At 50.4% G+C, this 11,730-nt stretch overlaps 1 protein-coding gene across 5 annotated transcripts in view; it reads left to right on the top strand.

Annotated features, from left to right (window-relative positions):
* The window catches only part of LOC105496229 (RALY heterogeneous nuclear ribonucleoprotein), an 87,487-nt gene extending 76,010 nt beyond the window's left edge, over window positions 1–11,477 (top strand). For 2 of the 5 annotated variants that reach the window (XM_011766426.3, XM_071079494.1), the window contains exons 3-10: window positions 3,374–3,638; window positions 4,810–4,882; window positions 5,063–5,110; window positions 7,113–7,279; window positions 7,918–8,031; window positions 8,244–8,464; window positions 9,727–9,775; window positions 11,126–11,477. In XM_011766426.3, coding sequence (XP_011764728.2) covers window positions 3,383–3,638; window positions 4,810–4,882; window positions 5,063–5,110; window positions 7,113–7,279; window positions 7,918–8,031; window positions 8,244–8,464; window positions 9,727–9,771 — 924 coding nt within the window. In that variant the 5' untranslated portion in view covers window positions 3,374–3,382 and the 3' untranslated portion in view covers window positions 9,772–9,775; window positions 11,126–11,477. Of the gene's footprint in view, window positions 1–35; window positions 318–3,373; window positions 3,639–4,809; window positions 4,883–5,062; window positions 5,111–7,112; window positions 7,280–7,917; window positions 8,032–8,243; window positions 8,465–9,726; window positions 9,776–11,125 lie in introns of those variants that run through there. The other 3 variants (XM_011766427.3, XM_071079495.1, XM_011766429.3) reach the window with 3 other exon arrangements.
* Window positions 11,478–11,730: the final 253 nt, after the last annotated feature.

The raw sequence follows: 11,730 nt of genomic DNA, 5'->3' as shown, positions 1-11,730 counted from the left end.
CTAAATTTAGAATTCTTGGACTCGTTAGGATTCTGTACCTGAACCTGGCAGTTCAGGGAGACCTAGTCTGGCCCCACCTCCTTTTCATTCCCTTTCCCAATTCTATTCCTCATTTAGAGGAGCCTCATCAACATGTGTGTGGTCACTCAAGCCTTTCCACACCCCCATAGATACCTGTCTCTTTGGGCTGAGGGAGTCCACACAACAGTAGCACATCCTGCGCATCCTGCTTCCAGAGGAGTGTGCAGGGCATGAAAGTGGATAGGGGGCTGTTGAGACGAGGAGCTCAGAGGTTGGGTGCCTGGAGCATGCCATAGGTGAGCATTTCTCCTTTTAACTGCAGACTTCTCACCCAGAGCAGCACTTGCAACCACATACATACACTTCCCAAGTCTCTCCTCTACAGATCAGAAAACTGATGTTCATATGCCATGGCTTCTGGCTGCCCCTCCTTGGCATTATACAGAATGAGTTCCACTCTGACCTTTGCCCTCATCTAGAATGGGGCTTGCAGATGGCAGTATTGGAATAAAGAGGTGCAAGCCAGTGTAATTACAAGATCTTGTGAAGGACTTTAGGGTTTGCAAAGTCCTTTTATGTGCATCATTCCAAACCCCAGGGAATGAGAGAAAAGACTGGCAGAGCCAAACCTTAAAAACTTGGCTCGCCAGTCAGGGAGGTGAGTACTGATCTTGTCACAATACCATGAACAGCTGTTCAGCAAATGCTTCCTGCTCAGTGATGCTTGTGGCTCCCAGTAGAGGTCACTCTGTCTCCATCCACACCCCAGGCTTGGTTGACTCCCTCTAGGCAAAGCAGGTGGCTTCTCCCTGGGCCAAAACTGTAGCCCTTTGAGCTGAACTACCTAGGAGAGAATCATCTGATGCCCATACAGGGGCCCTATTAACTTCTTGTATACCCATGGATAGACAAAGAATTAACCCTTGAATGGCTTGGCATCCATGTAGGAGAGGGATTGTCAGCGAGAACTGTGAGGAATGGCAAGCCCATGGGAACAACAAGCATTGAGCATTTCCTGCCTCGTATGCTATGCACAGTGTGTTATTCTTTGTGTCCCTCACTGCCTAATAAGTGTAGATGAGTAGAACCACAGGTAAACTAACCAGAGTCTGTCTCTTTCCAAGTCAGTTCCAAAGCTGGAACCAGCCCCTTCATCAGTAGCAGTGATGGGACCCTCTCAGCCCCTTTTCTTTATCTGAGATAATGCACTCCTGACTCCTATATCCATTAGGTAAGCCTAACCCCAGGAGCAGTTTCTTCCCAAGTTGGGCTCAGGTCCAGCCTATGATTTCCTTGTAAACAGTACCACCTGCTGGTCAGAACATGTCAGCTTCCAGGCAGGGAGGATTTAGGAGAAAAGTCTCTTATCCCCTAGTGGGATAAGAGATACAGATTTATTTTTTCCAGTTCACTGAAAAGAAAATCCCCCAACATATTAGGTAAGTAGGCTGGCAGACTGATGAAAGTTTTTATATATGCTCTTTGGAGTCTTCTATCACCTGAAATGGTCCTAAGGTTAGGTTATTGAGATAGGAGGGTTCCAAAAGGGAGCGGCATCAACCTACACCCATGAGCAGAAGACTGGGCCGGGAACCGCGAATGCCAAGGCTTAACTTAGGCTTTTCCTACTGAAACTGAGTTTCTCTCCTTTTCCCTTTCCCCGTGGTGCCTATGCCTAGCCATAAACTGTGAGGGAAAAATTTGTACAGCCCTTTGGGGTAAAAGACCTGACCAGAATATAGAGAGCAAAGGGTAGGTGCAGTGTTATGTCTAAGCCAAACAGAAAAATATTTGAATGAGTTAGTATTAATATGGGTAACTAAAAAATAAATTTATTAAAAGTAATTCTCAGGTGAATGTGCTGACTTTCTGTGGTATCTGAATTGGCTTTAGCTCTGGGAAGCAAAATGATAAAAGTTGAAAGAAATAGACTTTAGGGACGGACTGACCTGAGTTTGAATGCTCCTTACTAGTAAGTTAATGAACTTGTCAATTAATTTCTGGTAAAATATGAGTAATCACGACATTCACTTGTGGGATCTTGGGATTATTCAGTATTGTATGCCACCCTTAGCCCACAGTGAGTACTTGGCGAGGCTTTGTATTAGTCCATTCTTGCACTGTTATAAAGAAATACCTGAGATTGGGTAATTTATAATGAAAAGTTTAATTGGCTCACAGTTCTGCAGGCTGTACAGGCCTCTGCTTCTCAGGAGGCCTCAGGAAATTTACAATTGTAGTGGAAGGAGAAGGGGAAGTAGACACGTCTTCATATGGCCAGGGCAGGAGGAAAAGAGACAGTGGGAGGTACTACACTCTTCTAAATAACCAGATCTTACAAGCACTCACTCACTATCACGAGAGGAGCACCGAGGGGGAAATCCATGATTTCAGTCACCATGATCCAGTCACCTCCCACCAGGCCCCACCTCCAACACTGGGGATTACAATTAGACATGAGATTTGGGCACGGACACAAATTCAAACCATATCAGGCTTTTCAAAATGGCTGGTAGCAATCCAGACAGTTCTGTGTCTGGATCAGACTAAGCAGTTTTGTTTTCTTTTCTTTGTTTTACTTTTTGAGACAGAGTCTCGCTCTGTCACCCAGGCTGGAGTGCAGTGGCACAATCTCAGCTCACTGCAACCTCTGCTTCCCGGGTTCAAGCGATTTTCCTGCCTCAGCCTCCCAAGTGGCTGGGATTATAGGTGCCCGCCACCACGCCTGGCTAATTTTTTGTGTTTTTAGTAGAGACAGGGTTTCACCATGTTTGCCAGGCTGGTTTCAAACTCCTGATGCACCTGTCAGGTGATGCACCTGTCTGGGCCTCCAGAGTGCTGGGATTACAGGTGTGAGCCACCACGCCCGGACCCTGCAGTTTTTATCATGTGGTGGTCTAGAGTAAACATCACTTGCAAATACCATGTGACCATGGTTCTACATTGAAGATCTTCAAATTTAGATCTTGAATAACATTTGAGATGAGCATTAAAGAAGTAGACTTAGAAGAATTAGAGTCAAGCAGATGAGGGGGTCAGATCCCAGCCCTGCCATTCACTAGCATCGTGGCCTCTCTGAATGTGAGATTTCTCCCTTGTAAAATGTTGTGGTTCTGCATATCATGTGAGTACCAAATGAGGGGATATATGTAAAGCACCTGGCATGAGGTCAGCAGCCAGTATGTGGCAACTCTTGGTAACATGACAAGAAAACAAGATGCAGAAACAGGTAAGCTGGATGCTATAAGGGTTAAGGAAGGTAAGAGGCAATTCATTTATCCAGGATATGGGCTGTGGGCAGTCCTTGAGCCCAGCCCAGGGACCCAGCTTCACAGAGGCTCTCTCTCTTCAGGTAGGCACCATGTCCTTGAAGATGCAGGCAAGCAACGTAACCAACAAGAATGACCCCAAGTCTATCAACTCTCGAGTGTTCATTGGAAACCTCAACACAGCTCTGGTGAAGAAGTCAGATGTGGAGACCATCTTCTCTAAGTATGGCCGTGTGGCCGGCTGTTCTGTGCACAAGGGCTATGCCTTTGTTCAGTACTCCAACGAGCGCCATGCCCGGGCAGCTGTGCTGGGAGAGAATGGGCGGGTGCTGGCCGGGCAGACCCTGGGTAAGCCTCTCTCCACTATATTCTCCTAGTATTCTCTAGAGTAGCTGCTATCTCTCTTCAGTTCTCAACCCCCTTCTCTGTTTCTCTCACCACTACCACTCCTCTGAGATTTTATAAATTTATAAGGTATGGTTAAGTAGTTATGAAATTAATCCCTATAGGGAAGAATTTTAGAAGCTTCTGGAAAACACTTCTGACCTATCTCTGCTTTCTCAGAGCTTGTTAGTGACACGCTTTACAGTTCCAGTTAAAATGCAGATTCTCCAGAGAAAGAGACCAGAATGGCCTAGAACAGCCTGTTACACCGGGTACAGATCCCTTAGGTTAGAACCCTTTCTGAGAGCGAGCAGGAGGGTCTGGGAGCGCAAGGACAATGCGAATACGCTTGGCTTTGGTGTCACGTCCATGTGATATGACTATGCTAGTGGTCTCGAAGTATGTACAGTGTTCATGTTTGTGCATTTACTCCTGTGTATATGTGTATGTTTGAAAAGGGGTATCTATATGTGTTTTTTTCCTGAACAAGAAGTGTATGGATTGACTGAACATGTGGAGATATGTGGACGCATACCTTTGTATGTATAGGTGTAGTGTGTGTGTGAGAGAGAATGTATTTGAATGTGTTAGCAGATACGCATATATTTACCAGGTATTTATTGAGACCTTTGCATGTAGTAAGCATTATTCTAGGCATGAAGGTGTTTGGTAGAACATCCATGTGAATGTGCATTGGCTCATTTGCATGTGGGTAGTTGTCTATACTGAGTGTACTTGAGGGTACACATTACCTGTGTGTGACTTTCTTACCTGGATATGTGAATGTGTGTGAGGGTGGCTCTATGTATGTGTTCCCATGTACTTGAAGTGTTATGCATATAGGAATACTCGACGTGTGTGGGTGGGGGGGATGGGGGAGGACATGTTTATGAGCGTGTATGGATGGATCTGAAAGTGTACGGACATGTAAACAGGCATATCCATGTGATATCTGGATATGAATCTAATGTTTGAAGACTAGATGTGTGAAGACCTTTGTTGGCGCCATCAGTGAGCAGAATCCATGTGTATACCATGTAAGCACATGAATTGCTGTGTGTGTGCATGAGGGTGATGGGTGTGGGCACACTACTGTCATGCTAGCATTCCAACTCTGCCTTCTCCCTCCACACAGACATCAACATGGCTGGAGAGCCTAAGCCTGACAGACCCAAGGGGCTAAAGAGAGCAGCATCTGCCATATACAGGTGGGGCTGTCTGTCTGTCTGTCTGGGTGGGATGGCTCTCTCTTTCCACAGAGGGAGTAAATGCTGGTGTGACAGTGTGCTGAGTCTAGAACTTGGGGAGGTGTTTGGAGATGAGGGCCTGTGGAAAGTGGGCTGAGTGGCCGTCCCTAAGCTCCAGCCCTCTCCCCTTTGTTTCCCCAGTGGCTACATCTTTGACTATGATTACTACCGGGACGACTTCTACGACAGGTGAGCAGGGGAGGGGCGTGCCCAGGCGTGAAACAGCCAAGCTGGAAGGGTCCTGAGAGATTGTTGGTGCAGCCCACTCAGTTCTCCAAATGAGAACCAAAGCCCAGAGGTTTGCCTAGGGTTGCTCCACCAGTCAGTGGCAGAGCTGAGACTGGGGTCCTGTTCTGCAGATACTCAGGCCAGAGCTCCTACTGCCATAGCACACTGTCTACCTCGCTAACTACCCTTTTTCCTTTTTGTCCTTGGGTGAGACTCAAGGAGACTGTACAGCCAAGAGCTGTATAAATGTGGCCAGTTGGAATACACAACAGGGTACAGCGCTGGTTGCAGAGAGTTTGAGCCTTTCCCTCTGTGAGGTACCCAAGCAGCTGGTAGGAACCCCAGAGCTCAGTCTAAGCCTCTTGGGTTTATATTTAGAGACAAGAGGCCAGCAGCCGTTTGGAAGTCTGATTAGTCCCTGATGGGCTGTGGCTTACCCTCTACTCCCAAGCCTTACCCAGACTCCAGCCCGGAGGCTGTGGGCTCCCACTACAACAGCACTAGCCACATTCTTGAGTAGAAATCATGGTAGAGACTAACTCAAATCTCTCCTCCTACCTGCTTCTCTCCCTCTGTCCATCTTAGCCCACCCCAGGCAGCCCAAGAAGAACAGTGCCTCTCTGAGCATCAGTCGTCCACCCTGACCCTCACCCCCGACCCCCTGTGAATGGTTTCAGGAGACTGTGTGGTGGAGTGGGAAATATCCTGGGAGTCGGAAGATTTAGGTGCTAATCTCAGCTCTGCCACTGAATGGATTGTGTGACCTTGGGCAAATTCCCTTCCCAGTTTGTGAAATGGGCTTGCACCAAGTGATCTCTCCAGGCTCCTCCAGCTCTGGGATTCTGTGGTTCAGTGATTCTGACCAAGGCCAGAGCCGTCCCCTCCCCTTGGGGGCAGAAATGCAGGGTCTGGGATTGGATCCATTCCCAGAGACTCTCCATCTGCAGCCATCACCACCTCCAGGGAGGGGCTCCCTGAACAAAGGAGCCCCAAGGAATGGGGCTTTGGCCCAGTGGTGACAGATTTCCTGGCTGTTGTCAGGAAAAATGATATGGAGTATACCCCCTACGGCCGCAATTCCCTGAAAAAGGTGGTAGCAGCAGATGTGGGAAAGACTGCTTCTCAGCCTACTCAGTTTCTGCCTGGTCAGCTGGAAAGGAAGCCTTCCGGGAGAGGGCTGGGAGATGACTTTGGTTGGGAGCAATGCACAGCCTGGGAGCCTTGGGGGGTCTGATTGAGCTGCCTGACCTTGATACTGTCCCAGGCCCCTGGCCTTTGTCTCTGGAATGGAGCATGAAGGGTGTGGTGATTAAGGAGGTCAAGTAAGGAAAGCGCTTAGACTTTAGTCTTATGCCTCTGAGGTCATGGGCTCGTGAGCTGAGGGTCTCAGTACCCTGACCTTTCATCTATTAACACATTCTAAAGTGTGTTTTTAACCGAATTCTTTCATGCTGTACCCTTGGGTGGACACTGAATTTGGGTAGCCGTCCTCATTTGGCATATGGGGAAACTGAGGCTTAGGCAGGCTCAGTTGACCCCCACTCCCATACCTCTCTATTCCTAGCTGGGGATTTGTGCTGCTTTGAGAGTTGCAGACTCGGAGCAGAGGTGGCAGTTGACCAAGCAGAAGTCAGGTCATGTAATAGAGCAGGCCTGGTTGTCAGGGGACCCAGGGATGTCTCCTCTTTTGAATGGGGTATAACCACTACCACCTGCTGCCTTGCCTGCCCTTACTTGGCCTGGATGGTTGGAGAGGTTGTAGTGAGGTCGTGAGGATCCCAACAGCCATCAGGGTCCGGAAAGCCCTTCCTCTTCACTCCAGGGCTAGCTGGGAGCCTGCAGAGTTGTGTTTAGTGCAGGCCTCCCAGCCCCTCACCAGCCACACACATTTGGAGCTGGAGCTGCAATACCTGCCTGGTGGCCACAAGCCATGCTGCAGCCTCTGGCCCATCTGCCCTCACAGGCTCTTCGACTACCGGGGCCGTCTGTCGCCGGTGCCAGTGCCCAGGGCAGTCCCTGTGAAGCGACCCCGGGTCACAGTCCCTTTGGTCCGGCGTGTCAAAACTAACATACCTGTCAAGCTCTTTGCCCGCTCCACAGCCGTCACCACCAGCTCAGCCAAGATCAAGTGTGAGTAACTGTATCATCTTTTTTTATCATTAGCAAAATAATAGAATGACTTTTTTTTTATATTGGAAAATAGATAAAAGAAAAAATCTTCCACAATTCTGCTGCTCTGACACAATCACGTATTTTCATGCATTTCTGTGAGGAGACAGCTGTTTTAGGAGGAGGGGGTGGGTTGGGTAGGGTACAGAGGGTCCAGTGCTGGATATGGTGCCCAGTGAAGAAATGATGCCATCTTTCCTCTAGGAAGGATAAGGACGGGTCTACACAGGCCCACTACTCCACATTCACTCTGGTACACACATACTGCTTAACTAAGCATGCAGGAATTCAGATTGCAGAAGACATGTTCTTACTCAGGTGCGCACAGAAGAGCACACCACACATACACACCTGTGCTCCTGTCTTTCCTGGGTCCCTTTCAGAGTTGAGATATCGGGAGAAAAGAAAGCCAGGTTCAGAAGTGTTCACTGTCATTGTAGGGATGGATGCCAGGTAGTCTAAGGAGGAGGCCTTTTCCCTGAGTAGGGAAAAAAATAATAATAACTGCTTTCCTGGTTGAAAGAACAGGGCTGAGGTTTTGTGCTACTGTCAAGCCTCCAGCCCCATAGATGACAGCCCTGTCCCCCCTCCACTCCCAGTAAAGAGCAGTGAGCTGCAGGCCATCAAGACGGAGCTGACACAGATCAAGTCCAATATCGATGCCCTGCTGAGCCGCTTGGAGCAGATCGCTGCGGAGCAAAAGGCCAATCCAGGTCAGCCTCTGAGGATTCTCACCCACCTCCGCCACCAGGGCACAGGGCAGAGCATGGGGAAATAATACATGGGAGAGAGGAGCTAGGGTGGCCCTGCAGATCCCGAGCCACCTGCACTCACCATGCTGAGGCCAGCTTCTGCTAAGGTGCTGCCCTAGACAGCTGCCCCAGGCTGAGTTTTATTCTCCCCTCCTCCACCCCTTCCCCTCAAGATGGCAAGAAGAAGGGTGATGGAGGTGGTGCCAGCGGCGGTGGTGGTGGCGGTGGCGGCAGCGGTGGCGGCGGCGGTGGCGGCGGTGGTGGCGGTAGCGGCAGCCGGCCACCAGCCCCCCAAGAGAACACGACTTCTGAGGCAGGCCTGCCCCAGGGAGAAGCACGGACCCGAGGTGACGGCGATGAGGAGGGGCTGCTGACACACAGCGAGGAAGAGCTGGTGAGGGCCTGGCCAGGGGCACGACTGGGACTTGACTGCGCTCCTACTCTCAGGAGACCAACAGGGCAACGGGCAGCCTGAGCTGGTTGCCCCCACTGTGAACTTCCTCTTCTCTCCTTCCCAGGGGTTCTAACGGTCCTGGGGGAAAGAGGGAAGAATGAGCAGGGGGCACTTGCCTATCTCAGACACCATCAGAAGTCCCACTGAGGCCTAGGGCAGACCTCCCCTAAGTGCAGGGTGCATTCTGGCCTCCAGTTTCCACATGAGTTGGAGAAGGGGAGATTTGGACATAAGAGAGCACAAATGGCCTGCAGAGCTTCAGAGTAGGGCTGGGGTGGCTTGTGGAGGCCACACCCAGGAAGTGGGTGTCACCTTCACATGAGGATTTTCTAAAAGCCGTTGCTGCTCAAGCACGAAGCAAAAGCTGTCTCATAAGGGAGTGAGCTCCCCACCTATTACTAGAACTATTCAGGCTGAGGGCGGGAGGCCATTTGACAAGGAGCTTATGTTGAATGGGAGGGTAGACCAAACTCTGAGTCTGTGGGATATGGGTTGTGTACTTGCTGCTCATTTACTTAATGAACTCTCATTGAGCACCAAGACCCAGAACACACTCTCTAACTTCACATAACCTTAACAAGAGCCCTGTACTATGCAGAGTATTCTGTTCCCACATTTTACTCTGTGAGGAAACCGAGACTCAAAGACTGAGTGGCGTGCTTAGGGAATCAGCTCATAGGGACTGAACCAGGGTTGGAGTCTAGACTGACTTGCTGGGTCTGCAGCTTTCTCCTTTTCAGCACTGCTAGGTTCTATCATGAGAACAGATGGGCTCATGGCCGTGACAGTTAGGAGGTCTGCCTTATGCCCAACTCATCTCTCAGTGTAGCCTGATCCTTCATCTTATTTGCTCAGGCATAGCAGTGTCCATAAAGGCCCTAACAAAGACTTAGATGCCGCCAGAGATGGGGAGCTCACCAGTCTCTAAGGCTTTCAGCCTTCTCCGATGCAGGCTGTCTATGCACAGAAATGGGGCTCCTGCGACTCCCAGAACACTCTTCACTCCTCAGACCACCCTCACAAGCTTCCAAGCCAGCTTTGTTGGCTGGTCCCATAGTCATTCCCCTTGGCTGTTCCTGCCTCTTCTGACTGTGTCCTCTAGATGCTCTCTGGACCCTGAAGTTTTTCTGGACAGATGGCTCAGGGCAGGACTCAGAGCTGCAGTGAGTGATGTGTGGTCTCTCTTACCTCCTCCCTATCAGGAACACAGCCAGGACACAGACGCGGATGATGGGGCCTTGCAGTAAGCAGGTACAGGGGTCCTGTCCTGATGGGCAGAGGGTGGGGAAGCAGTGAAGTGGAGGTTGTTGCTTTTTCCCTGGATTGTGCAGGAAGTGTCATGAAGCATACCTGGCCTGGTAGCACTGACTGTGCCCAAGAATGAAGTCCCTTCCATATCTAGCCGTCCCATCACACCCCTTCATTCCTAGGGCTTGCCATGCTGGGGAAGCAGGTGCCGTAGATGGGCCAGCTGGGCCCGCCTAGCAACGGTTCCTTCCCTCAGCACACTCAGCCGTGTTGCCTGTCTCTGCCCTTGAGGAGCTCCTAGTCTGGTAGAGGAAGATATGAGCCATTACCACCTAGTGTGAGCAGGATAACAATAGAGCGAGGCCAGGTCATGGAAGAGATGATGTGTAGCTGAGCCTGCTAGTGATTGAGGGAGCAATGTTCCACACCAAGGGAATGGCCTTAGCCGTACAGAGCTGTGACAGTCTTTGGTATGTGGTGAGGCCAAGAGCCTCCTGTGGCTGCAGTGCCTGGCTAGTTGGTAGAGGACTCTGCTTAGCATCAGGGGGTGATTGTGAAGGACCGTATGTGTCAGGCTTAGGGGCTGGGATTTGATTCTTTCATGGGGAGGAAATGCCCTGTATGACAGGAGCTACACCTGCTTTCTCTGAGTTCATCTTCAGTCCCACAAGCTGATGATTGTACCAATATAATAGATGTGGAAACAGACACTAACGGGGGCAGGGAGATAAGGTAGTAATTGGTGGAGCCTGGATTTCAGCCCGGTGGTGTTAGGCTTCAAAGCCCACTCTCTGGCCACTGTTTACCATCTACTCTGCCCTACCTTGAAGGAAAGCCAGGCCACACCTAGCTCTGCCTACTCTGACCCATTCCTTTGGGGTGCCTTGGGTGGAGAAAGGTCTCAAACACCAGTGTTCCCAGGGAGGTGTCTGGATAGATGACACATTTATGCTGTAGTAAGGTATCCCACCAGCAAAGGCCCCAAGAAGAACTTTAGAAAATTCTACATATGCTGCAGTCTTCTTTCGGAACTTCTTGGTTTGTTTTGTCTGGAATGCAAACAAACCTCCATATCCAGCCATCCTGCTACACCCGTTTGTGCCTGATGCTTGCCAAAGCTTGTTAAAATAGTTCACAGGTGAGTTACATGGGCTCAGGTGAGGAAATGGAGGTTCAAAGAGCAGGTGAGACTTGCCCAAGGTTCCATGGCCAGGAAATTATGAGGCCACAGCCAGAGTGCAAGAGTATCTCTGTCTCCAGACATCATTCTATCCTTTCTTCCCTACCCCTGTTATTAGCACCAGGGTCTCTTCCTCTCGGCCTTAGTCTCTTCTTTGTCTCTCTCTCTCTCAGCCTGACAGGAGCAATGGCCACCAGCAGGTGAAGGGCATCGCTGCCCCAGGCCTCAAGCCGGGCACCCAACCCTGGATGCCACCCCCCAGCGGGTACCAGAGGAAAGCTGGCAGCAGGTGCCTCCTCCCCCAACGCATCCCAGCCAGTGCCATATCCTCTGCAAGTGGAGTTACTGGCCTACTCCTTCCCCATGAGCCCTCCCTGTCTGCACTGCCCAGGCCAGAGGGTAGAGCACAGGAGTTTCCCCACACTGCCTCCCCTCCCCAGGACACTCCCAGGCTTGGGTTTTTTCTATAGGTTTGGCGGGGGGCCACAGGGAGGGGACCCTGACAATAAAGAGATTGGATCCCAACCTGCTCTGAGATGGGATGATTTGTGTTTTCTCATGAAGATATCCCAGCCCTTCTGCCCACCAAAAAGCTGGTCTGGGGTGCCTAATACTGATCCATCTGGACCTTAGTGTCCTCGGTGGTGATTAAAATGGCCAGTGGGGCCACTGGGGAGGGTTGGATATGCTGGCCCATGAGCAGCTTGCTGGCTGAAGTGTCAAGCAGTTGGTTTACCCCATAGTAAGTCAAGACCTTACCTCTTTCCCCGGCTTCTAA

This window comes from Macaca nemestrina, chromosome 15 (genome assembly GCF_043159975.1).
Source record: "Macaca nemestrina isolate mMacNem1 chromosome 15, mMacNem.hap1, whole genome shotgun sequence".
Lineage (NCBI taxonomy): Eukaryota > Metazoa > Chordata > Mammalia > Primates > Cercopithecidae > Macaca > Macaca nemestrina.
Note: the sequence above shows the minus strand (reverse complement) of the source record. Positions and strands in the feature narration are given on the sequence as shown.